The 27,003-nt window shown below is 44.6% G+C and overlaps 1 protein-coding gene across 1 annotated transcript in view; it reads right to left on the bottom strand.

Annotated features, from left to right (window-relative positions):
• Positions 1-27,003, bottom strand: part of TH (tyrosine hydroxylase) — a 79,569-nt gene that overhangs the window by 37,987 nt on the left and 14,579 nt on the right. The window contains exons 3-7 of the mRNA XM_077292688.1: positions 10,619-10,793; positions 9,384-9,472; positions 7,631-7,698; positions 5,222-5,272; positions 4,993-5,138 (exon numbers count right to left, since the gene is read on the bottom strand). Coding sequence (XP_077148803.1) covers positions 4,993-5,138; positions 5,222-5,272; positions 7,631-7,698; positions 9,384-9,472; positions 10,619-10,793 — 529 coding nt within the window. The remainder of the gene's footprint in view (positions 1-4,992; positions 5,139-5,221; positions 5,273-7,630; positions 7,699-9,383; positions 9,473-10,618; positions 10,794-27,003) is intronic.

Below are 27,003 nucleotides of genomic sequence, written 5' to 3'. Positions count from 1 at the left end.
CAGCCGCCCACAGCTACGCACAGCCGCCGCACCCAGCACAGCCGCCCACAGCCACACACAGCCGCTGCACCCAGCACAGCCACCGCACCCAGCACAGCCACCCACAGCCGCCCGCACCCAGCAGCGCCACGCACAGCCGCCCGCACTCAGCGCAGCCGCCCGCACTCAGCACAGCCGCCCGCACTCAGCACAGCCGCCCGCACTCAGCACAGCCGCCCGCACTCCGCACAGCCGCCCGCACTCCGCACAGCCGCCCGCACTCCGCACAGCCGCCCGCACTCAGTACAGCCGCCCGCACTCCGCTCAGCCGCCCGCAATGATGGGGGCGCAGGATGGAGCAGCACGTGATAGGATGGGGGGCAGGATGGGAGCACATGACAGGATGGGGATGCAGGATGGAGCAGCACATGACACGGTGGAGCAGCACATGACAGGATGGGGCGCAGGATGGAGCAGCACATGACACGGTGGAGCAGCACATGACAGGATGGGGGCGCAGGATGGAGCAGCACATGACAGGATGGGAGAGCAAGATGGGAGCAGCACATACCAGGATGGAGACCATATACCAATATAAATGCTCGCCACCCGGGCGTAGAACGGGTTCAATAGCTAGTATACTATATACAGGAGAGATGATATACAGCTATATATTATATACAGGAGGAGATGACATACAGGTATATACTATATACAGGGGAGATGACATACACGTATATACTATATACAGGAGGAGATGACATGCAGGTATATACTATATACAGGGGAGACGACTTACAGGTATATCTAATATATAAAGCTGAATGTGTGTGTGTATGTGTGTATGTCCGGGATTGGCATCTGCACCGTCGCAGCTACAGCCACAAAATTTTGCACAGTCACACGTCTGGACCCTGAGAGCGTCATAGGCTATGTTGTGAGGTGAAATTTTAACCCCGCGCGTTCCAATTCACCAAACAATTTTGCCCCTATCTACATAATGGGGAAAAAATGAAAGGAAAAGTGTTGGTGGCAAATTAACAGCTGCCAGATGTGAACAAGGAGGACTTAAAGAGTGAGAGCGATGGCGCCAAAGAGTATATACCGTACAGTTGCTAAGGTGGGGCCCCAACATGGGATACTCACCACACACGGGGATATGAACACACACACAAAATGCGCCACACACTACCACGTGCTTGAACACATATCACCCTCAGCACACATTTCACCACACATACACCAACCTCACCACATAAAAATTGAAACACAAACGTCGCCGCTCAAAACTCACCACGCGCAAAACTCGCCACATGCAAAACTAGGCTCACGCAAAACTCGCCACACGTGCAAAACTCACCTCATGGAAAACTTGCCACATGCAAAACTTGCACACATGGAAAAATTGCCACATGCACAAAAGTTGCAACACATGCAGAGGTTGCCTCACACAAAACTTGCACATACTCAAAATGCACCACACATAAAACTCGCCACGCGCAAAACTCGCCATGCGCAAAACTTGCTGCACACAACTTGCTACACTAGCCTGTCACATGCAACTCGACACACAAAAAGTTGCTACACGCATGTTGCCACACAAAACTCATCTCACAAAAGTCGCTACATGCATGTCGCCACACGCAACTCAACACACACAACTTGACACATGAAACTCGCCCTAAAACACACACAAGTCTGGTATTATCCTTCAAAAATAAAAATCTGATTAATAAGCAGACAAATTACAAGAGCAACAACTGTACCATATAGGAAATATGGCAGCTGTCAGTCACATGACCTGTCTATTATGTGTATGTGTGAGCTAATATATACTGCCAGGGGGGAGGGCTTCCTATTGGCTGGGGATTTATCAGGCTGCCAATTTAGCTTACAAATACTGAGGTAAAAATACTGAGCAAATAACATGTGAATGAGGTCTAATACAGGAGGAGATGACACACAGATATATACTATATACAGGGGAGATGACACACACATATATACTATATACAGGGGAGATGACACACAGGTATATACTATATACAGGAGGAGATGACACACAGGTATATACTATATACAGGAGGAGATGACATACAGGTACATACTATATACAGGAGGAGATGACATACAGGTACATACTATATACAGGGGAGATGACACACAGATATATACTATATACAGGAGGAGATGACACACAGGTATATACTATATACAGGAGGAGATGACACATAGGTATATACAATATACAGGAGGAGATGACATACAGGAGGTATATACTATTTACAAGGGAGATGACATACAGGTATATACTATATACAGGAGATGACATACCGGTGTATACTATATATAAGGGAGATGACAAACATGTATATACTGAGGGGTAAATGAGAGGTGTGAGGTGAAAATGAGGGGTGTGAGGTGAAAATGAAAAGGTGTGAGTGCAAAATGAGAGGAGTGAGGGAAAATAGTGGAGTGATCGGAAAATGACAGATGTGAGGTCGAATTGACAAGTGTTAGGGGGGAATGAGAGGAGTGAGGGGGAAAATAAGAGGAGTGAGGGGGAAAATGAGAGGTATAAGGGAGAAAATGAGAGATGTGAGGGGGAAAATAAGAGGCGTGATGGGAAAATAAGAGAAGTGAGGTGCAATAACTAACCACAGATATTTACTATGCCCAGGCAACGCCGGGCTCTTTAGCTAGTTGAAAATAAAACAATATAAAAAAAAACAAATATCTAGACCTGGAGAATCATATTGCCGGGTCGGTTTTACCATATAGTGAACATGGTAAATGAAAAGTATTTTTTTTCCAGTTTTCCAGTACACTGTATGGTAAAATGAATGTTGTCAATCAAATGTACAACTCGTCACGCAAAAAACAAGCCCTCATACGGCTATATTGATGGAAAAATAAAAAAGTTATGGCTCTTGGAAGAAGGGGAGGGAAAAAAAAATTTGTCCATAGATAGGTGTGCACTTTCTTTATATTGCTAAAAGTACTGGTAGAAAGTTCTAATCTACAGATGTGGCAAACTGTATCCTTACACCTAATGTGTTACATACCGTAGCGCAGCAAACCTAGACGTGGGATTTTCAAAGACTGTGCATCCTCGAAAGTGTATTGCAGTGCAGAGACCCATCGGCTCCCTGCACTGCAATACAGGCCACTGGCCATTCAGAGGTCAGCAGCTGACGTCAGTGTGTCCGTCACATGTGGCGCATAGCAGTGACTACATGTGCTGCCCACGGCTGGCACAGCGAAGTCAGCTTCAGGCAATAGAAGCGGACACTACAACATTATACTGGGGGACATTATATTAGCATGGGGGACATTGTTACAGAAAGGGGCTAGGATGGGGGACATTATACAAGGAAAGAGTCCAGGATGAGAGGGTTTTATATCAGTATGGAGCCTTAGATTTAGACATTAGAACAGGAATGGGCACAGGCTGGGGGACAATAGGCCAGGAAGGGGGACATTGTTACAGAAAGGGGCCAGGATGGGGGACATTATGCCAAGAAGGTGTCCAGGATGGGGGACATTAAAACTCGAAGAAGCACAGGATAGAGAACATTACAACTGGAAGAAACACAGGACAGAGGACATTATATCTAGAAGGGGCCCAGGATGAAGGACATTATTACAGAAAGGGAAAAAACGGGGGACATTATTACTGAAAGGGGAAAGGATGGGGATATTAATACAGGAATGTGACAGGATGGGGGACATTATTACATGGAGGGTGAATACGCACATCTTTATAGTACCCTACAAAGGCCCATACATCTGACCAACATGGTGGTGGGAGCCCAGGTCTAAATTTTGCACCGGGGCTCATTGAACTTTAGTTACGCCACTGCTATCATATATCTCTATCTATCTAAATAGAAAAGACAGATAACAGCACAAACTTGAGCAGATTTTGGGTGCAATATTTCCTGAATAATGAGGTTGTCCAACGCAAAATATAAATGGAAAAAAATCAGGCAGCACTCCAGTTCAAGGAAAAATTGGGGGCTTTAATCCAGCACCAAGTGGTACAACGTTTCGACCTCACATCACGGTCTTTGTCAAGCTTGACAAAGACCGTGACGTGAGGTCGAAACGTTGCACCACTTGGTGCTGGATTAAAGCCAGCAATTTTTCCTTGAACTGAAGTGCTGCCTGATTTTTGTCCATATCTATCTATCTATCTATCTATCTATCTATCTATCTATCTATCTATCTATCTATCTATCTATCTAATATCTATCTATCATCTATCTATCTATCTATCTATCTATCTATCTATCTGTCTGTCTGTCCTTAGAAAAGAAAGCGGATTGGCACATACTGTCCCGTGCAACAAAATCCTTTATTGTGGCATCATCATACCAACAGCAGGCCTGATGACCTGTTGAAGCGCAATGTAAGCGTAAAACGATCGTCGCCTATATTTGCTCCACTGTTTTATCTGCCTGCTGTTGGTATGATGATGCCACAATAAATGATTTTGTTGCACGGGACGGTATGTGCCAATCCGCTTTCTTTTCTATGGACATACAGATTCTTTTTCTTTGGAAGTGGCACCCGTAATCCCTGGTGTGTGTGCAGCTTCATCAACCGGAGGTCATACAGCTGTGCCTTTGTCCTGCTTCTCTTCTATGGTATGTGAATTGTATCTATCTATCTATCTATCTATCTATCTATCTATCTATCTATCTATCTATCTATCTATCATCTATCTAATATCTATCTATCTATCTATCTATCTATCTATCTATTATCTATCTATGTCATATATCTAATATCTATCATGTATCTAATATCTATCTATCTATCTATCTATCTATCTATCTATCTATCTATCTATCTATCTATCTATCTAATATCTATCTACTATCTATCTATCTATCTATCTATCTATCTATCATCTATCTATATATTATCTATCTATCTCAAATAGATCTGGCTATCTGTTTTACTCTTAATTGTGCAGGGATGGCTAGTCATGTTTCCCATGTATATCACCTTTTAGAAAGCAGGACACATCCTGTAGCTGCGGTATATTATCCTCACTGTATCCACTATGGGTCTCCAGCAGATGAAAAGCCTCTAAGTGCTCCTTACATGCATGTGTTGGGTACAGACTCTTCAGAGTAGAGTAGACCTGCTTCCTGAAAATATTAGTAAAAAATATTAATAATTAGTAATCCCAATGCAATGATTATTATTATTTAAAAATGTATTTGCAGCTTACCAGGTTGCAATCTCCTCCGGCAGATACTCCACCCGTTGTATTGGATCTCCGCTGTAATGAGAAAATACAGCAAAAATTGGTTGGGGGAAACCATGTCAAATCCATATCCTATTCGTGTCAATGAGATTTCTACACCTCTGATTACATGCATTTCATCTTTTTATCTTGGATTTTTAGTACCACTTCAGAGAATAAAAGGCTGGAAATAGGAAGCATGATACTAATTTCCTACAGGAAAGAAATATATCTTGGTACCAATTTCCTTCAAATTTTGCAGAGAAAGGCAAGGATTAGCCCGAGTGTATAACAATACCACTAATCCACGTGCTCATCAGGTGCAGTGCAAACTGCAAATCAGCCTCAGATTTTTGCTAAGGCACATAGCCCTACTAAAGTGATTCATCTAAATTAAATAAGTGTTTACCTCTATGTTGCTATACCACCTAATAATTCCTATATAGGTACAATAATACATGTGTAGTAATAATAATGATACTAATATATAAAGTTCGTCCTGACATATTTGGACAGGGACACAGGTTTTGGCATTTTAGTTGTTTACCAAAACATATTCAAGATCAGGGGTGTCAAACTGCATTCCTCGAGGGCCTCAAACCATGCGTGTTTTCAAGATTTCCTTCTCATTGCACAAGGTGCTGGAATCATTCTGTGCAGGTGATTAAATGATCACCTGTGCAATACAAGGAAATCCTGAAAACATGACCTTTTTGCAGCCCTTGAGGAAAGCAGTTTGACACCACTGTTCAAGATACAGTTATATAATCAATATGGGCTTAAAGTCCGGACTTTGAGCATTAAGGATTTTTTTAGGCTATACACATCCTAATTGGAGTAAGGGGTTAGGTATCAATGCTCTTTAATATGTAGCTGCTTCTTCTTCAAGGGTGCAAAAGTAATTGGACAATTATCTCAAAAGCTCTTTAATGGGGTGTATGGGCTATTCCCTCCTTAATCCATCATCAATTAAGCAGGTAAAAGGTCTGGAGATTATTCCAGGTGTGATATTTGCATTTCGAAGCTGTTGCTGTGAACCCACAACATACGGTGAACTGGAGCTCTCAATGGAAGAGAAACAGACCATTATTAAGTTGAAAATAAATAAGAAATCCATCGGAGAATTGTCATAAATGTTAGGAGTGGCCAAATCAACAGTTTGATGCATTCTCTAAAAAAAGAGTGCAGGGTGAGCTTGGGAACTTAAAAAGACTTTGATGTCCATGGAAGACAACAGTGGTGGATGATAGCGGAATCAGTTAAATGGTGAAGAAAAACCCCTTCATAACATCCACCCATGAGAAGAACACTCTCCAGGAATTTGGTGTTTCAGTATCTAAGTCTACCAAAAAGAGATGACTCATAAGAACAAATACAGAGGGTTCACCACAAAGGTGCAAACCATTGATCAGTCAAAAGAAATAGAAAGACTAGATTAAAATTTGATAACAAAAAACATTTAAAGAAGCCAGCCCGGTTTTGGAAAAGCATTCATTGGACAGATGAAACTAAGATCAATCTGTACCAAAATGATGGGAAGAAGAAAGTGCCGAGAAGGCTCATGATCCAAAACACACCACATCCTTTGTAAAACATGGTGAAGGCAGGGTGATGGCATGGGCATGCATGGCTTCCAATGGCTCTGGGTTACTAGTGTTTATTGATGATGTGACTGAAGACCGAAGCAGCCGGACGAGACCTGAAGTGTACAGGGCGATACTTTCTGCTCAGATTCAGCCAACTGTAGTCAGGTTGATTGGACAGCGCTTCACAGAACAGATGGACAGTGACCCAAAACATACTGTGAAAGCAACACAGGAGCTTATTAACTCAAAGAAGTGGAAAATTCTGCAATGGCCTAGTCAATCACCAGATCTCAACCACACCGAGCAGCATTTCATGCGCTTAAGACAAAATGTGAGACAGAAAGACCCACAAACAAGGGACAACTGAAGTCAGCTGCAGTAAAGGCCGGCAAAGCATCACATAGGAGGAAACCCAGCGTTTGGTGGCGTCCATGGCTTCTAGACTTAAGGCAGTCATTGTCTGCAAAGGATTCTTTAAAAAGTATTAAATATGAACATTTTATTTATGGTAAAGTTACCGTAATTAGTCCAATTACTTTTGAGCCCCTGAAAGGAGGAGGCTTTGTAGAAAAATGGTTGCAATTCCTAAACGTTTCACAGGATATTTTTATTTAACCCCTTTATTTAAACCTGCAAGTCTAAACTTCAATTGTATGTTAGTTGTTTCATGTTAAATCCAAAATAGTGGCCTGCAGAGCTGAAATCGCAAAGATTTGGTCACTGTCCAAATATTTCTGGGCCTAACTGCACACTGCCATATGTGTTTTGTATGTGATTGTAAATCAAATTTGTCCATTTAGTATCTTACTGCCTGTAGGAGAAGGCAATGTCAGCAATCATCTTCCTCCTTTTACGATACTCTTGGTCAGAGAAACCCTGAATAAGGGAGACAAGGAACCAACAATTAATGGTACTAAAAGTTCAAAGGAAAAACTTTTGTAGTAGACCCAACCTCTCTACTGACTCAGTAAGTTCTTTAAATGGTTTGAAGAAAAATCAGGTAACATTAAATTCTTATTAATAAATGTCTTGCCCCATGAGGACATAGGAATATTTCAGTTCATCTGGAAGTCAGAACGGTTAATGCCTTTCTCTAGCCAAAGCTCAGAGTCATTGTAAAAAGTTGCTAAAATGCTGGAAAACTCGATTCAGGGTTATATTACATGGTCAACCTCATGCTTCAATGGCTGCTCAATGCACAGTATTAAAATTTCTTCCATTTGGAATGTGAACTCCAGCTAAGGACTGGGTAAGCTGCCACCACAAAGGAAATTATTTAGATAGGACACTTAACATTAACATAAAATGAAGAAAATTAGCAAAAAGTTGTGAAATTTCCCAGCCATTCCTCCATCAATCTTATTATTTTTTTTGCTCCTGTATTATTTTATATTACAGTTAAATCTGAGAATTATATCTAATTTGTAAGGCCTCTCTCGGTGTCTCGGGAGTTTATCCGTGTCTTCCTGTGAAACAGGACAAAAGGCAGCCAAGCCCAATCCCCCTGGTTAAGATGGCGTGATTTAAAATGTCTGCCACCCAAAGGAGAAACTAATCTGCATAGGATTAACCTCTGTGATCTCGGAAGGATTTCTACATGACTGATTTCTAAGACAAATCATACAAAAAATGCTGCAGACTGTCAAATAATGAAGGCATCTATATTTCTTCCCTAAAGCGTCACCAGATTTCACAATACAAACTGCAGACATCTTAGATAGATCTCTGGGGGTTGACAAGGCTGGTGTACTTACTTTGAAAATTCATCTGAGAATAGCTTTAGACAAATGGGTTCGTATTACATTGCAGCGCCAGGCTCGTGACTCCATCAAGGTTTCCTTTTGAATCCCCAAAAAACAGTATTCAGATGGAACCCCTAACAGAGCCATGAGGCAAAAGTCTGAAAATTTGTATACCAATATCCATAATTCCTGACAGTGTCTTTTAGCCAGACACATTATCCTAATTCCTGCAGAACCTTCTTTGTCTCCTTCCATGGAAAGAATCTGTCAGGAAGTTTTTTCGGCATTCAGATGGAGGGTTGAACATGGAGCTGAAACATATGTAAATTCATCAAAATCCTATTTAAGAGTTTATACTCAATCTCCACCCACCAAGCCTCAGGGTCCCTCCTGCTGCTGAGATCTCACGCTGCTCAGCACCTGCCGTTGTCAATCAAGCTGTGTAGTTAGAGTAAGAATGCTCCTGTCTCCTGAGTTCTTTCATTGCTCATAAAATGCTCATTTTAATATCAGGATTATATAGTCATTCTGAAATAGATCTTCAAAGAATGTACATCAATGACTCATCATGTCCAAGAGATTTGTTTAGGAAATTAGGCAACTTGTGTTCTTAAGTCTGGTGATAAATCCACTTTAATGTAAAAAATCAATGATATATTTAGAAAGGTAGAAAGCTTTGGTGGCGAAAAAATATATGGTGGCTACTCGGTGATATTATTATGGGTACCTGACCATTTGCTATCACCTTTTTCATGTATTTTGACAGGATTTTTCTGTAGATTGACAAGTTAACAAAAACAGATACGGTATCTAACTTACCGGATGTTCCAAGTCTAGATCTGGATCGAACTTAGTTTCCAAGTGGTGACATTTGTCCAGGTCTGCAATTTTAGTTGGAAACCAGTGAACTGTATATGCCAAAAGAAAGACCTCTATTTAGTAACTCATGAAAAGAGATAAATTAACGATGGGTTATAATGCCCTCCTGCACTAGCACTACTCATAATTTTTTTTTTTTTTTACGCATGTACTGTATGTCAGGTGGAGTTACCAATTTGTTGCTTTATGTTTTCTTGAAAACTTACAGAAAGCCAACATTTTTATGGACAGATTGGAAAACCATAATAAATCATTAAGATTTTAATTGATTGATATATACAGCCCATATAATTCTGATGTAAAGACTTTTTCTGAATTCACTCTTAACTGTAAAATGATAATTACAGCCATAATAATCTGTACAACCTACTCCAGCGTCAGCATCATCACAGGCACATCACATTTTAGTTACAGACACAGGAAATTATTTCCTATTTTTACAGACTGTCCGGGATTTTCTAGGTGGTTGGCAACCAAGATGTCAGGACTGCATGCAGGCGTTCCCCTAATCCCTACACCGATGGCCATAACCTCCCATCCTCTCAACCTCCCATGACAGTTTGTGCTGAAGGTTGTAGTTTTCCGACAACTGGACAGCTTCAAGTTTGGGTTTACAATTGTGGACGTTAAGCCTATTTTTCTAAGCTGAAAAGCATTTTTGCAATATTTATTAGGGTACGCTCACACTGCTGTATATTCTCTCATGCAGGCAAATTGGGCCGATTATGCTTATGACACTCAGCTCTAACTCTGTCAAAGATTGAGCCGTGTCATCTTACTGTGATCCGATTCTCTCAGATGAAAGAATCGTATCACAGAAGCGGAGAAGATGAAAATCATAATTTTTTCCATGTTCTCCTCAGGTATATCTGTACTTTACAAAATGAAATCTAAAAATTCAGCACCAGAGGGATTCCCGGAGAAATATCCTCCAATGTTTGGTGCTGAATTTTTCTCAGTTTCTCTATTGTCATTTGTAATGTGCCCTCAGTTTTTCCACGCATGGGTGAGTTTCCCTACCACATGGCGTGGTGAGGTAGCTACATTGTGTAACATTACCCCACATAGGTCTAGGGGTAACAGAATGATGCACCTTGAGCATGAAGCCCAGGTTTGGGTCTGCGTTTCTTAAGATGCTCCATATTATGCTATGCCCAGGTTTGGTCAACGCATACCTTTCACTTCTTTAGTGGTCCTTACATCTTCTGATACTCTTCTAATGGAGCTCATTAATGTGTTGAGGTCTGATCGATGAACTTCACAGCGTATAAAATACTCCAAATCTGAGTTCGATCCAGTTCCCTTTTTTCCAGGTCGTGTCTCCATGTGCTGGATTTTGGCTTCAAATGTCTAAGAAAATGACCAATAATATAATATTAAACAATTCTGGTCAGCAACATTGAAATATTATAATTGTGCAAGTAAATTGTGCAATCTTCTTCATAGAAAACAATAGACTATAATGACCAGATAGAAGCAACACACCAATGTGGGGTATAAGCGCATCTGGTGTTGTACTCCTATGGAAGGAATGTATCCTGGAAACGTGTGTGAAAGTTGGTCTTTTTTTATTTTCATGTTCTCACATCTAGATAATAGCTATTAAATATGGGCAAAGTTAAGGCCCCGTCACACTTAGAGACGCTGCAGCGATACAGACAACGATGCCGATCGCTGCAGTGTCGCTGTGTGGTCGCTGGAGAGCTGTCACACAGACAGCTCTCCAGCGACCAACGATGCCGAGGTCCCCGGGTAACCAGGGTAAACATCGGGTTGCTAAGCGCAGGGCCGCGCTTAGTAACCCGATGTTTACCCTGGTTACCAGTGTAAAATGTAAAAAAACAAACAGTACATACTCACCTTCGCGTCCCCCGGCGTCCGCTTCCTGCACTGACTGTGAGTGCCGGCCCTAACAGCAGAGCGGTGATGTCACCGCTGTGCTGTGCTTTCACTTTACGGCCGGCGCTCAGTCAGTGCGGGAAGCAGACGGCAAGGGACCTGACGGACACCGGAATGTGAGTATGTAGTGTTTGGGGTTTTTTACATTTACGATGGTAACCAGGGTAAACATCGGGTTACTAAGCGCGGCCCTGCGCTTAGTAACCCGATGTTTACCCTGGTTACCAGTGAAGACATCGCTGAATCCATGTCACACACACCAATTCAGCGATGTCAGCGGGACCTCAACGATCAAAAAAAGGTCCAGGCCATTCCGACACGACCAGCGATCTCACAGCAGGGGCCTGGTCGCTGCTACGTGTCAAACATAGCGAGATCGCTACTGAGGTCGCTGTTGCGTCACAAAACTTGTGACTCAGTAGCGATCTTGCTAGCGACCTCGCTTAGTGTGACGGGGGCTTAAGACTCTATAACATATCAACATATACATGAACATGCCTGTCATGATCTCAATGGCAAGAGATCATAGCATAAGCATATATAGGAACTAGCTCTTGGAAGATGGGAACTGAGCTGACCATGAACTAAACCTAACACACAACTAGCAGTGGCCGGGTAGCATGCCTACGTTGATTCTAGATGCCCAGCACCAGCCGGAGGACTAAATAATGCTAGCAGAGGAAAATATTAGTCCTAGCTCACCTCTAGAGAAATACCCCAAAAGGAGACAGAGGCCCCCCACATGTATTGGCGGTGAATTAAGATGAAACAACAAACGTAGTATGAAAATAGGTTTAGCAAATTTGAGGTCCACTTACTACATAGCAGAAGACAGAAAGGACACTTTCATGGTCAGCTAAAAACCCTAATCAAAACACCATCCAGAAATTACTTTAAAACTCTGGCATTAACTCATAACACCAGAGTGGCAATTCCTGTTCACAAGAGCTTTCCAGACACAGTAACGAAACTACAGCTGTGAACTGGAACAAAAATGCAAAAACAAACATGGACAAGAGTCCAACTTATCTAGTAGTTGTCTAGGAGCAGGAACAAGCACAGAGAGGCTTCTGATAACATTGTTGACCGGCAAGAAACTAACAGAGCAGCAAGGTTATATAGCGACTCCCACATCTTGATGGGAACAGGTGAACAGAGAAGATGAAGACACCAGTTCAATTCCACCAGTAGCCACCGGGGGAGCCCAGAATCCAAATTCACAACAGTACCCCCCCCTCAAGGAGGGGGCACCGAACCCTCACCAGAACCACCAGGGCGATCAGGATGGGCCCTATGAAAGGCACGAACCAGATCAGAGGCATGAACATCAGATGCATTCACCCAAGAATTATCCTCCTGGCCGTATCCCTTCCACTTGACCAGATACTGGAGTCTCCGTCTGGAAACACGAGAGTCTAAGATTTTCTCCACAACGTACTCCAACTCACCCTCAACCAACACCGGAGCAGGAGGCTCAACGGAAGGCACAACCGGTACCTCATACCTGCGCAATAATGACCGATGAAAAACGTTATGAATAGAAAAGGATGCAGGGAGGTCCAAACGGAAGGAAACAGGGTTAAGAATCTCCAATATCTTATACGGGCCAATGAACCGAGGCTTAAACTTAGGAGAAGAGACCCTCATAGGGACAAAACGAGAAGACAACCACACCAAATCCCCAACACAAAGCCGAGGACCAACACGACGGTGGCGGTTGGCAAAAAGCTGAGTCTTCTCCTGGGACAACCTCAAATTGTCCACCACCTGCCCCCAGATCTGATGCAATCTCTCCACCACAGCATCCACTCCAGGACAATCCGAAGATTCCACCTGACCAGAGGAAAATCGAGGATGAAACCCCGAATTACAGAAAAACGGGGACACCAAAGTGGCAGAGCTGGCCCGATTATTGAGAGCGAACTCCGCCAATGGCAAAAAAGCAACCCAATCATCCTGGTCAGCAGACACAAAACACCTCAGATATGTCTCCAGGGTCTGATTAATCCGCTCGGTCTGGCCATTCGTCTGAGGATGGAAAGCGGACGAAAAAGATAAATCTATGCCCATCCTAGCACAGAATGCCCGCCAAAATCTAGACACGAATTGGGTCCCTCTGTCAGAAACGATATTCTCAGGAATACCATGCAAACGAACAACATTTTGAAAAAACAGAGGAACCAACTCGGAAGAAGAAGGCAACTTGGGCAGAGGAACCAAATGGACCATCTTAGAGAAACGGTCACACACCACCCAGATGACAGACATCTTCTGAGAAACAGGCAGATCTGAAATAAAATCCATCGAGATGTGCGTCCAAGGCCTCTTAGGAATAGGCAAGGGCAACAACAATCCACTAGCCCGAGAACAACAAGGCTTGGCCCGAGCACAAACGTCACAAGACTGCACAAAGCCTCGCACATCTCGTGACAGGGAAGGCCACCAGAAGGACCGTGCCACCAAATCCCTGGTACCAAAAATGCCAGGATGACCTGCCAACGCAGAAGAATGAACCTCAGAGATGACTCTACTGGTCCAATCATCAGGAACAAACAGTTTATCAGGTGGGCAACGATCAGGTCTATCCGCCTGAAACTCCTGCAAGGCCCGCCGCAGGTCTGGAGAAACGGCTGACAATACCACTCCATCCTTAAGGATACCTGTGGGCTCAGAGTTACCAGGTGAGTCAGGCTCAAAACTCCTAGAAAGGGCATCCGCCTTAACATTCTTAGAACCCGGTAGGTATGACACCACAAAATTAAACCGAGAGAAAAATAATGACCAGCGCGCCTGTCTAGGATTCAGGCGCCTGGCGGTCTCAAGATAAATCAAATTTTTGTGGTCAGTCAATACCACCACCTGATGTCTGGCCCCCTCAAGCCAATGGCGCCACTCCTCAAAAGCCCACTTCATGGCCAAAAGCTCCCGATTCCCAACATCATAATTCCGCTCAGCGGGCGAAAATTTACGGGAAAAGAAGGCACAAGGCCTCATCACGGAGCAGTCAGAACTTTTCTGCGACAACACTGCCCCAGCTCCGATCTCAGAAGCGTCGACCTCAACCTGAAAAGGTAGAGCAACATCAGGCTGACGCAACACAGGGGCAGAGGAAAAACGGCGCTTAAGCTCCCGAAAGGCCTCCACAGCATCAGGGGACCAATCAGCAACATCAGCACCCTTCTTAGTCAAATCGGTCAATGGCTTAGCAATATCCGAAAAACCAGCAATAAATCGACGATAAAAGTTAGCAAAGCCCAAAAATTTCTGAAGACTCTTAAGAGAAGAGGGCTGCGTCCAATCACAAATAGCTTGAACCTTGACAGGATCCATTTCAATGGAAGAGGGGGAAAAAATATATCCCAAAAAGGAAATCCTCTGTACCCCAAAAACACACTTAGAACCCTTCACACACAAAGAATTAGACCGCAAAACCTGAAAAACCCTCCTGACTTGCTGGACATGAGAGTCCCAGTCATCCGAAAAAATCAGAATATCATCCAGATACACAATCATAAATTTATCCAAATAATCGCGAAAAATATCATGCATAAAGGACTGGAAAACTGACGGAGCATTAGAAAGACCAAAAGGCATCACTAAATACTCAAAGTGGCCCTCGGGCGTATTAAATGCGGTTTTCCACTCATCCCCCTGCCTGATTCGCACCAAATTATACGCCCCACGAAGGTCAATCTTAGAGAACCACTTGGCCCCCTTTATGCGAGCAAACAAATCAGTCAGCAACGGCAATGGGTATTGATATTTAACAGTGATTTTATTCAAAAGCCGATAATCAATACATGGTCTCAAAGAGCCGTCTTTTTTTGACACAAAGAAAAAACCGGCTCCTAAGGGAGATGACGATGGACGAATATGTCCCTTTTCCAAGGACTCCTTTATATATTCACGCATAGCAGCATGTTCAGGCACAGACAGATTAAATAAACGACCCTTTGGGTATTTACTACCCGGGATTAAATCTATGGCACAATCGCACTCTCGGTGCGGAGGTAACGAACCAAGCTTGGATTCTTCAAAGACGTCACGATAGTCAGACAGGAACTCAGGAATTTCAGAGGGAATAGATGATGAAATGGAAACCACAGGTACATCCCCATGAGCCTCCTTACATCCCCAGCTCAACACAGACATAGCTCTCCAGTCGAGGACTGGGTTGTGAGATTGCAGCCAAGGCAATCCTAGCACCAAATCATCATGTAGATTATACAGCACCAGAAAGCGAATAATCTCCTGGTGACCCGGATTAATACGCATAGTTACTTGTGTCCAGTATTGTGGTTTATTATTAGCCAATGGGGTGGAGTCAATCCCCTTCAGAGGAATAGGAGTCTCCAAAGGCTCTAAATCATACCCACAGCGTTTGGCAAAGGACCAATCCATAAGACTCAAAGCGGCGCCAGAGTCGACATAGGCGTCCGTGGTAATAGATGACAAAGAGCAAATCAGGGTCACAGATAGAATAAACTTAGACGGTAAGGTGCAAATGGAAACAGATGTACCAAGTTTTTTAGTGCGCTTAGAGCATGCTGATATAACATGAGTAGAATCACCACAATAGAAACACAACCCATTTTTCCGTCTAAAATTCTGCCGCTCGCTTCGGGACAGAATTCTATCACACTGCATACTCTCTGGCGACTTCTCAGTGGACACCGCCAGATGGTGCACTGGTTTGCGCTCCCGCAAACGCCTATCGATCTGAATAGCCATTGTCATGGACTCATTCAGACCCGCAGGCACAGGGAACCCCACCATAACATCCTTAATGGCATCAGAGAGACCCTCTCTGAAAGTCGCCGCCAGGGCGCACTCATTCCACTGAGTAAGCACAGACCATTTACGGAATCTTTGGCAGTAGATTTCCGCTTCATCTTGCCCCTGAGATAGGGACATCAAAGTTTTTTCTGCCTGAAGCTCCAAATGAGGTTCGTCATAAAGCAACCCCAAGGCCAGAAAAAACGCATCCACATTGAGCAACGCAGGATCCCCTGGTGTCAATGAAAAAGCCCAGTCTTGAGGGTCGCCCCGGAGCAAGGAAATCACAATCCTGACCTGCTGTGCAGGGTCTCCGGCAGAGCGAGATTTCAGGGACAAAAATAATTTGCAATTATTTCGAAAATTCTGAAACCCAGATCTATTCCCCGAGAAAAATTCCGGCAAAGGAATTCTCGGCTCAGATACAGGTGCATGACAAACAAAATCTTGCAAATTTTGTACCTTCGTGGCGAGATTATTCAAACCTGCAGTTACCCTCTGAAGATCCATTACAAACAGGTGGACACAGAGCCATTCAAAGGGGAGAAAAAAAAAAAATAAATAAAAAAAAAAAAAAAAATTTCAGCAGACTACTTATTTCTCTCCTTTCTCAGCCAAGGATTTTAACCCTTTAGTGGGCCGGTCAAACTGTCATGATCTCAATGGCAAGAGATCATAGCATAAGCATATATAGGAACTAGCTCTTGGAAGATGGGAACTGAGCTGACCATGAACTAAACCTAACACACAACTAGCAGTGGCCGGGTAGCATGCCTACGTTGATTCTAGATGCCCAGCACCAGCCGGAGGACTAAATAATGCTAGCAGAGGAAAATATTAGTCCTAGCTCACCTCTAGAGAAATACCCCAAAAGGAGACAGAGGCCCCCCACATGTATTGGCGGTGAATTAAGATGAAACAACAAACGTAGTATGAAAATAGGTTTAGCAAATTTGAGGTCCACTTACTACATAGCAGAAGACAGAAAGGACACTTTCATGGTCAGCTAAAAACCCTAATCAAAACACCATCCAGAAATTACTTTAAAACTCTGGCATTAACTCATAACACCAGAGTGGCAATTCCTGTTCACAAGAGCTTTCCAGACACAGTAACGAAACTACAGCTGTGAACTGGAACAAAAATGCAAAAACAAACATGGACAAGAGTCCAACTTATCTAGTAGTTGTCTAGGAGCAGGAACAAGCACAGAGAGGCTTCTGATAACATTGTTGACCGGCAAGAAACTAACAGAGCAGCAAGGTTATATAGCGACTCCCACATCTTGATGGGAACAGGTGAACAGAGAAGATGAAGACACCAGTTCAATTCCACCAGTAGCCACCGGGGGAGCCCAGAATCCAAATTCACAACACATGCCACAAGAAAGTCTGTACGGCATCTATAAGCACCTGTACAATTCTGCTTGTAAAATGTATGTTAATATATATTTTGTCTTATTGCTTCCTCATTACTGCTGGGTGTGTGAGTGTCAGGTGGGACATGTGCCCCAGGTGCGAGTTCTCATGGAGGGTTTTAAGGAAATAACAAAGCAATTTCCATAATGGAGTAGGCCATCTCCCTAGGCAGGAGATTCCGGCTCAAGTACAAAACGGGGTGGTCTTGGTCAGTAGAGGCGACCTGGCTGAGCACAGCACCGAAGCCAAAGTCATTGCCATTTGTACTACAAACAGCCATGTGAAGATAGATGCTTGTAGTACCAGTAAGCTGGAAAAGGCAGTCTTCAGTGCCTAGAAGACCGTCTCACAGTAATTTGTTCAATAGACTGCAGAGGGTAGCTTCTTCATGGTGAGACCCATCAGGGGCTCTGCCAGGCTACTATAGTGTGGGACGAACCTCCTATAGTACCTGGCGGTGCCCAGGAAGGGCATTCTCTGTTTATTGGTCTTGGGGGTGGGCCAGGATGCGATGGCAATCACCTTTCCGAACTCTGGCATCAGAGCCTACCTGGTGTCCCAGGTAGTGGATCTCACTCATGACCAGCTGGCACCTTTCTAGCTTAATGGTCAAAAGGATCTGCCTTAGCACCGGTGCCAGATGCTCTAGGTGATCCTCCCAGGTGGGACTGAAGATGGCAATGTCATCCAGATATGCATACCCTTCAAGTCCCTTAAGCAGCGTGTTGACCATCCGCTGAAAAGTGGCAGGGGTATTCATGCTGAATGGCATCACTATGGACTCGTATGGTCCCAGTGGGGTGATAAAGGCAGAGCATTACCATGCCTCACAGGTCAGGGGAATCTGTCAACATCCCCAGCTCAGATCAATGATGGTCAGGTACTTGGTCCCAGCCAACTGATCGAGCAGGTAATCGATTTGCGGCATCAATGACCATGACTGCATTGAGCCCCCTGTAGTCCACGCAGAAATGGGTTGTCCAGTCCTTCTTTGGGTTGATGACTATGGGCAAGTTCCAAGCACTGCTGAATGTTTGGATGACCCCCAGTTTCAGCATTTTGTTGCACATCTGCTGCTGTACGTCCATGGAGACCCAATATGCTGAACACCGGATTGGGGGTGAAACCCAGTGTCCATGTGATGGATGACTGCAAGGTCCTTCTGGGCTTGTTGCTGCACAAATCCTGGAAGGGGTGTAGAGTTGCTTATAGCTGGGACCGTTGGTCCGACAAGAGCTGGTTGCAAACCACAACATCCTTGATGGTTCCACCTGCTCAAGCCTGGGCTGGCATATCCAGGAGGGTCTCCCTCTTCTGGCAGGTTGCATGCAAGGAGGGAACTGGTCTCCCACTCATGATGTGCCTTCATCAAGTGGAAGGCCTTCCACCTTCCCTGGGCATGGTCCAGGGTGATCAGGTACGTTACAGCGTTGACCCGCTAGTGCACAAGGTATGGGCTTTCCCAGGCCGCCTGAAGCTTGTCCTTGGGTACGGATATCAGTAGCCACATATTTTGACCCACCTGTAGGTCCTCTCACAAGCATGCTGGTCATAGCGTTGCTTCTGGTCGGCCTGGGCTCTTGTCATATTATTGTGCACTAACTGCGCCAAGCCTGCATCTTGTCCCAAAAGCGCACAACATGCTCAATGATCGACACTCCAGGGTTGGCTAAGTCTCCTTCCCTGGCCTCCTTCACCACAGCCAGGGGCCCCCCGCACACATTGCCCGTACAGGAGCTCAAGGGGGGAGAACCCCATTGAGGCTTCTGGACCTCTCGGTAGGCAAGTAGCAGGTGCGGGAGGTACCCCTGCCAATATTGTCCATGGAGTTAACTAAAATGTAAAGTATCCGCTTCAGGGTGCCATTGAACCGTTTGCAAATGCTGTTAATCTGTGGGCGGTATGGGCTGGTCACCTAATGTACTTATATCTGCTTACAGAGGGACTCCATAAGCAGCCACATGAACTGAGTCAACAGGTCGGTGAGCATTTCCTGGGAAAAACCCACTGGGGAGAAAATCTACAGTAAGGCAGCGGCCACCTTGTTGGCCCAAATGGATGACATGGCAACCACTTCCGGGTTGCTATATTTGCAACCTTGCCTTTTTGCATATTTGCTATCTGCATGTGATTGCACCAATTGTACCATCACAATTGTTAAGGGTTTGTAACCCCATATGTGCCATATTTTGCAACCTTACTCTATTGCATATTTGCTATATGTATGTGAGTGCCCATTGAAGAGAGATTCATGCATGCTTTATTATGTCTACTAACGTAATTTTTTCTATGAATAATACTGTTGTATGTGATCCCATATAGCATATCACATATCTGTTCCCTAATGTGACAGCCCACTTAAGAGAGGGTCACTTAAGAGAAGGAGATATGTGCGTTATTTAGTTCACTATTCTCTTATTGTATCCATTTTGGACAATATCTCTGCATGTGACCTTACTCGATTTACTACTAAGTGTCCTAGTACTCAATAGATTTGGCTGGATCCCAGCAAATATATTATTGGACAGTGTAGAACAATATTTATGACTATTAGAGGGATTCATTTATATAATAACATACCTAGGACATGAGCACATGGTGAACTACAAGTATTAAACAACGGGCAGTCACACAGTTATTACCAAAAGAAAATATAGTGGCAGGTTTCAGAAATATTTGTATCGCACTTAAAGCACTTTACGGGTGATGGTGGTGGCTTTTTTCAGGGATCATTATCAGGGTCAGTTAGGGCGAGCCAACATGGAGCGAGGGCGCCACTGCATTTCCCTATTGGGTGCCAATCTCCGCTGGCAGGTAGGGAAACAAAGAATCATGCTCTCTCTCCCCTAGACCTATCTTTCTTCATAAATATCTGACAAGATAAGTGATTTTGTTACCTGACCCTGACCTGATCCTCTCATAGATACAGTCATGGCCAAAAGTATTGATACCCCTGCAATTCTATCAGATAATACTCAGTTTCTTCCTGAAAATGATTGCAAACACAAATTCTTTGTTATTATTATCTTCATTTAATTTGTCTTAAATGAAAAAACACAAAAGAGAATGAAGCAAAAAGCAAAACATATGATCATTTCACACAAAACTCCAAAAATGGGCCAGACAAAAGTATTGGCACCCTCAGCCTAATACTTGGTTGCACAACATTTAGCCAAAATAACTGCGACCAACCGCTTCCAGTAACCATCAATGAGTTTCTTACAATGCTCTGCTGGAATTTTAGACCATTCTTCTTTGGCAAACTGCTCCAGGTCCCTGATATTTGAAGGGTGCCTTCTCCAAACTGCCATTTTTAGATCTCTCCACAGGTGTTCTATGGGATTCAGGTCTGGACTCATTGCTGGCCACCTTAGAAGTCTCCAGTGCTTTCTCTCAAACCATTTTCTAGTGCTTTTTGAATTGTGTTTTGGGTCATTGTCCTGCTGGAAGACCCATGACCTCTGAGGGAGACCCAGCTTTCTCACACTGGGCCCCACATTATGCTGCAAAATTTGTTGGTAGTCTTCAGACTTCATAATGCCTTGCACACGGTCAAGCAGTCCAGTGCCAGAGGCAACAAAGAAACCCCAAAACATCAGGGAACCTCCGCCATGTTTGACTGTAGGGACCGTGTTCTTTTCTTTGAATGCCTCTTTTTTTCTCCTGTAAACTCTATGTTGATGCCTTTGCCCAAAAAGCTCTACTTTTGTCTCATCTGGCCAGAGAACATTCTTCCAAAACGTTTTAGGCTTTTTCAGGTAAGTTTTGGCAAACTCCAGCCTGGCTTTTTTTATGTCTCGGGGTAAGAAGTGGGGTCTTCCTGGGTCTCCTATCATACAGTCCCTTTTCATTCATATGCCGACGGATAGTACGGGTTGACACTGTTGCACCCTCGGACTGCAGGGCAGCTTGAACTTGTTTGGATGTTAGTCGAGGTTCTTTATCCAACATCCGCACAATCTTGCGTTGAAATCTCTTGTCAATTTTTCTTTTCCGTCCACACCTAGGGAGGTTAGCAACAGTGCCATGGGCTTTAAACTTCTTGATGACACTGCGCACGGTAGACACAGGAACATTCAGGTCTTTGGAGATGGACTTGTAGCCTTGAGATTGCTCATGCTTCCTCACAATTTGGTTTCTCAAGTCCTCAGACAGTTCTTTGGTCTTGTTTCTTTTCTCCATGCTCAATGTGGTAGACACAAGGACACAGGACAGAGGTTGAGTCAACTTTAATCCATGTTAACTGGCTGCAACTGTGATTTAGTTATTGCCAACACCAGTTAGGTGCCACAGGTAAGTTACAGGTGCTGTTAATTACACAAATTAGAGAAGCATCACATGATTTTTCGAACAGCACCGATACTTTTGTCCACCCCCTTTTTTATGTTTGGTGTGGAATTATATCCAATTTGGCTTTAGGACAATTCTTTTTGTGTTTTTTCATTTAAGACAAATTAAATGAAGATAATAATACCAAAGAATTTGTGATTGCAATCATTTTCAGGAAGAAACTGAGTATTATCTGACAGAATTGCAGGGGTGTCAATACTTTTGGCCATGACTGTATGTCCATATAGACTGGAGCTTTTTAGAGTTTTTTAATAAAAGTTATGTGGCGCCCCTGAGGGTCTAGTCGCCACAGAGTATTACACCTCACCCAGAGGTGTGATATTCAGCTCTCAGGTAAGGAAGCAAGAGTCAGGAAAGATCTAGAAAGTTAGTTAGTTTGTGAGAGGAGTGGAGCTGAGCAGATGTGAGGGTCTGCAGCTCCTGACAGACAGAACAGAGAAGTGAGAGGAAGAAGCACAAAGAAGCTCCCAGAAGGACAGAAGGGGTCCTAGAGGCACGAGTAGTGAGAAGTTCACCCATGGGGCTCGTATCCATGCTAACCATTGTCAGGTGGAGGGACCAGGTCGCAGTGAGGGACCAGCCCTCAAACTAGTGTAGAAACTAAGGACTCAGCTAGATAACCGGAGGCTATGGTATCTGTAAGTGCGACAGTCACATCTGCAGACATTCGCTGAAAAGGCAGCCATATAGGATCCAGGAGGATTCAGCGCACACCGCACGACAAGATCCACGGCTGCTGGCTTGGGACACTGTGTGGCAGGCGCAGGGCAGGAGATGCGAAGCCAGCGCAGAGAGGCGGCAAGGAAAGGACATATGAAAGAGGGTTCTGGAAAGTGCACCGAAATTGCTTGAGAGCTGTCTGGATCACCTACTCGGAGGACACAGCACCCCGGCTGGGACAGCTAAGAACTGTGAGTAAAGCTTTGGAAACTGCACCTTGCTGTGTCCTCATACTTATTTACTGAGCCATCCACCCTGCACTACAGCCACTACAACTACCATCGCCACCATAATACAACCTAAGTGCCCTGGGACTAACGCTCTACCTGTGGGGAGCTGTACCAACTATGCTGCATCACCATCAGCCCCAGCGGCCTCTTCAAGCAGCGTCGGCTATCATCTCACATTTGCCGATTACCACAGGTGGTGTCACGAACAATAACTTTCATAAACTTTATTCCCCATTCACATCCCCTTTTATTGGACACCCAGGACCACGGACCGGGTCACTGCTACCGTGACACATCCCCTTTAAGAACCGGCTGTATACCGAGTTCCACAAGGCCCTGATGGGTGCTCCAGTTATATTTTAGAGGTTCTTTTTCTTCCTTTGGTTCCAGACATAGGAAAAAATGCAGGCAGCACTCCATAGCTTAAAGGTGAAAAAATGTGGTTTTATTTCAAACCCACATGCTGTGGCAACGTTTTGGCTCAAATGAGCCTTTTTCAAGCCTTTGGTTCTATACATATCAGACCTTATTTATTTGTTTTGGTTATTTACTGCTTCCGGATACCAGGTGGCATAATCTACTACCGTCAGTAGGAAGCATTTCTTGAAGCTGTTGGGAGTGTCCATCTGTCCAATCAGATCCACAGCCACCCTCCTGAAAGGCTCTTCAATAATTGGCAGAGTTACCAGTGGGGCTTTGGGGCACCACCCTGCCTTCCCCACCCTCTGTCAGGTGTCGCACGAACAGCAGTAGGCATCAACATCGGTCCACATCCTTGGCCAGTAGAAATGCTGGCTAGCTTGGACTTTGTCTTAGTGATCCCTAAATGTTCAGCCATCAGAATCTTGTGAGCAATCCACAACAACTCCGTCCTTAATGGATAGGGTACCACTAACTGTCAGTCCCTATGCCACGCCTCTATTGAACCCTACTGGATCGTTACCCGGTACAGCTGTCCTTGGTCCCTGACAACTCTTTCAAGGTCTGAGTCCAAGGGAGGCTTTGTCGCCTGCTCCTTAAGAGCATTTGAGCTGTCATTAGTTTCCAATGCTGCCTGAAACCCCTGACTGGATGTAACCAAAATAGACAAGACTTTCATGTCTTCTGTTAGTTCTACGGGACCTGTTTCCTGGCCTCCAACTGACCCGGCAGCCACTTGGTCAGAAGGGGGGAAGCCGTCGAGGGTTCCAGGCATTACAACCGCACCTGACAGAGGCCACGGCCACTGCAACCTCGAGTAGTGCCCGCTTCCTCTCTGCTTCCCACCAAATTGCCTGTCCAGACTAACTAACCTGGTCCTCTGACATCCCGGCTATGGAGGGACCCTGCAATGAGGCATTACCTTGGAGCCCTACTGCTCCTGAGACAGCTCCACCCTCAGTTGCATGCTCCCTTTCCGCAGCTATCTGCCCCGTGTGTGCCCCCACTATGGCAATCTGACAGGACAACTGGTTCCAGCATGCCGACTGGCCACACTCTAAGGCAATATTACAGTTTGCTTGATGGATTTCCTCCATCCCACGGGGAGAGGGACACAGTACATCTCCCACCTCCTCATTTCCATCAGTAGGCATGTTAATCAAACTCCCATACTACCTTCTCGGCAACCCACTCCAAATACACCATGGTGAAGAGCAGCAACGATTTGAATCCTCCAAACCTGGAGACAGAAAGGATTTTCCCAGGTACCAAATCCTGTGGGGATAACCAGTTCAGGCCGCACAAGAGTCATCTCAGCGTAGGGTTTCTGGGACAGCAACAGGCCCTTCTGGCTCTGAGGACACATGGCTTTGAAGTGTCCCTGCTGTTTGCAGAGATGACAGTCAGAGTTCCCCCACCAGCGTGGAAAAGGAAACATGGGCAGGTGCACCCTTGGGTTTGGGGCAGGGACAGTAGGTACCATGTTTGTCTTACTCCCTCACTAGTCAGCAGGTTTCTTGACATCTGGAGTCCCGTTGCTTGAGTACTCGTTGGCAAGAGTCTCTGTTGCAGAGGCCCCATTTGGCTGCCGGTCATGGAGATACTGCTGGAGGTTCTATAGGCAGTTCCACAAAAACTGGTCAGTTGCAATGACCTCCTTCAGCTACTGGATAAAGGTGAGCTTCAATCCTGTAGTCCATTGGTCAATTGCTCTCAGAAGGGCCTTCATGTGATCGACCCAGCTGTCTGTAGGACACCACTGCATACTCTGGAGCTTCTTCCGGTACATCTCAGAGGTCAAGTTATACTGCCAGACCAGCGCCTGCTTGACATCCTCGCAACTCAGTGTAGTCTCGCTGGGTAGGTACCCAAAGCTTTCCAGGGCAAGGGGATAAAAACCGGGCACACTGGTCATCAAGCAGATAATATTGATAGCAAAGTTTTTCAAATGCCAGCAAGAAAGTTTCCAAGTCCCCTCCTTTGTCCAGCAGGGGGAAGTCCAAAATGGTGCACCACCACATTATGGGTGTCAGGTCCAAGTATTCCTACATGAACAGTTTCCTGGAAAGTGGATTGGTCATCGTGGGCCAGTTGAATGGCCACCAAGGTCTCTCAATCTGACCCCTTCAGACTTTAATCTTTGGGGTCATCTCAAGGCAATTGTCTCTGCTGTGAAGATACGAGATGTGCAGCATCTTAATCAGCGGATACTGGAAGCCTGTGCTAGCATTTCTTCTACGATGTTTCTATCAATTTGTCAAGAGTGGGAGAAGAGGGTTGCATTGACAATCCAACACAATGGGCAGCACTTTGAACACATTTTATAAGTGGTCATAAACTTGTAAATAACTCATGAAAGAATAAAGTTACATTAAAACCAAGCACACCATTGTTTTTCTTGTGAAATTCTCAATAAGTTTGATGTCACATAACCCTCTTCCCATTGAAAATAAAAAAAGTTGGATCCAAAATGGCCAACTTTAAAAAGGCCGCCATGGTCACCACCAATCTTGAAAAGTTTTCCCTCTCCCATATACTAATATGCCACAAACAAGAAGTTGATATTACCAACCATTCCCATTTTATTTAGGTGTATCCATATAAATGGCCCACCCTGTACATAAATGTAACAAACCCGCCCTTCTCCACCCCGCCTGACATCATCACACTCCATGGGAACACATAAGGTCAGCTTGGCACAGTTTTACACAGACACCCACTGTCCACATGGGCCTAGAGAGGCACAGGGAGTGAGAGAAGGTGGCCGACGCAGCTGCTGACTTGGCTCCACACTCACTCACAACCATGACAGGCTGAGAGGCCCCGTTCACTAGCACCAGTGAAATAGAACCTTATCAACTCGGTAGGACTGCCACCAGTTCCTCGTAAGATATAAGCCTGGTCCGTTAACTGTAATACATCGGGCCGGAACCCAGCCCAGTTAGCATGAAAAGTTAAAATCGAGAACACAGACTTATGGATGTGAGGATTGAGATAAAATAGAAGCCCAATTATATATTTAATTGCCTTTAAGTCACGCTAGAGAATACATTATATGCATAATGGTTATACATATACAATGGTCAGATATGCAAATTCAAGTGAAGTACAAAAGTATAAGCAGATGATACAAAAGTCAGTAACTGGCTTGATGTTCTGCCATTGGATACTGGCAACCACATGGGAAGTATGGTGGCCCGCTATATATGGTTTCTTACAACACACTGCATGATGTGACATTCCTTTGCAGAGAGAAAAGGCCCACATCATCGCACATGCACTTAACCCCTTGGTCAGTCACCCCCATCCCCGCCCCCCGGGATGGTCCTAGTTTCCCTCCCACTTACTTTGGCAGCTGAAATTCTAAAACCTATGCTGGATTATAACTTCTCTAAGGAAGGTCATAGGACGGTGGTTTTGTCACCATTGGATGCGGCCAGGTCCCTGTTACACTTTGAGATAAAACTCAGCTTTGCGACCTGGCTTCTATTAGCTATTCCACATAACTCCCTACCCCTGGGTGCTAAAGCGGGTCGAAACCCTGGTGGGCGTTCATCTCGTTCCTGAGATCACGAAAATGCTATCTGCAGGCAGTGTGAATTTAGCTCGGCCACCTAGTGACAATAGTTTCCAGTCTCAGCTTCACACTTTGTAAGAGGACTATAATCTTAAACCGGATATGACAGTTGATTGACAAATAATTATAGGCCCCCATACTCTTTACACAAGGTAAGGAAGTCAGATAGA

Source organism: Ranitomeya variabilis, chromosome 2, assembly GCF_051348905.1.
Source record: "Ranitomeya variabilis isolate aRanVar5 chromosome 2, aRanVar5.hap1, whole genome shotgun sequence".
Lineage (NCBI taxonomy): Eukaryota > Metazoa > Chordata > Amphibia > Anura > Dendrobatidae > Ranitomeya > Ranitomeya variabilis.
The sequence above is the reverse complement of the archived record's forward strand: the minus strand, read 5'-3'. Positions and strand labels throughout refer to the sequence as shown.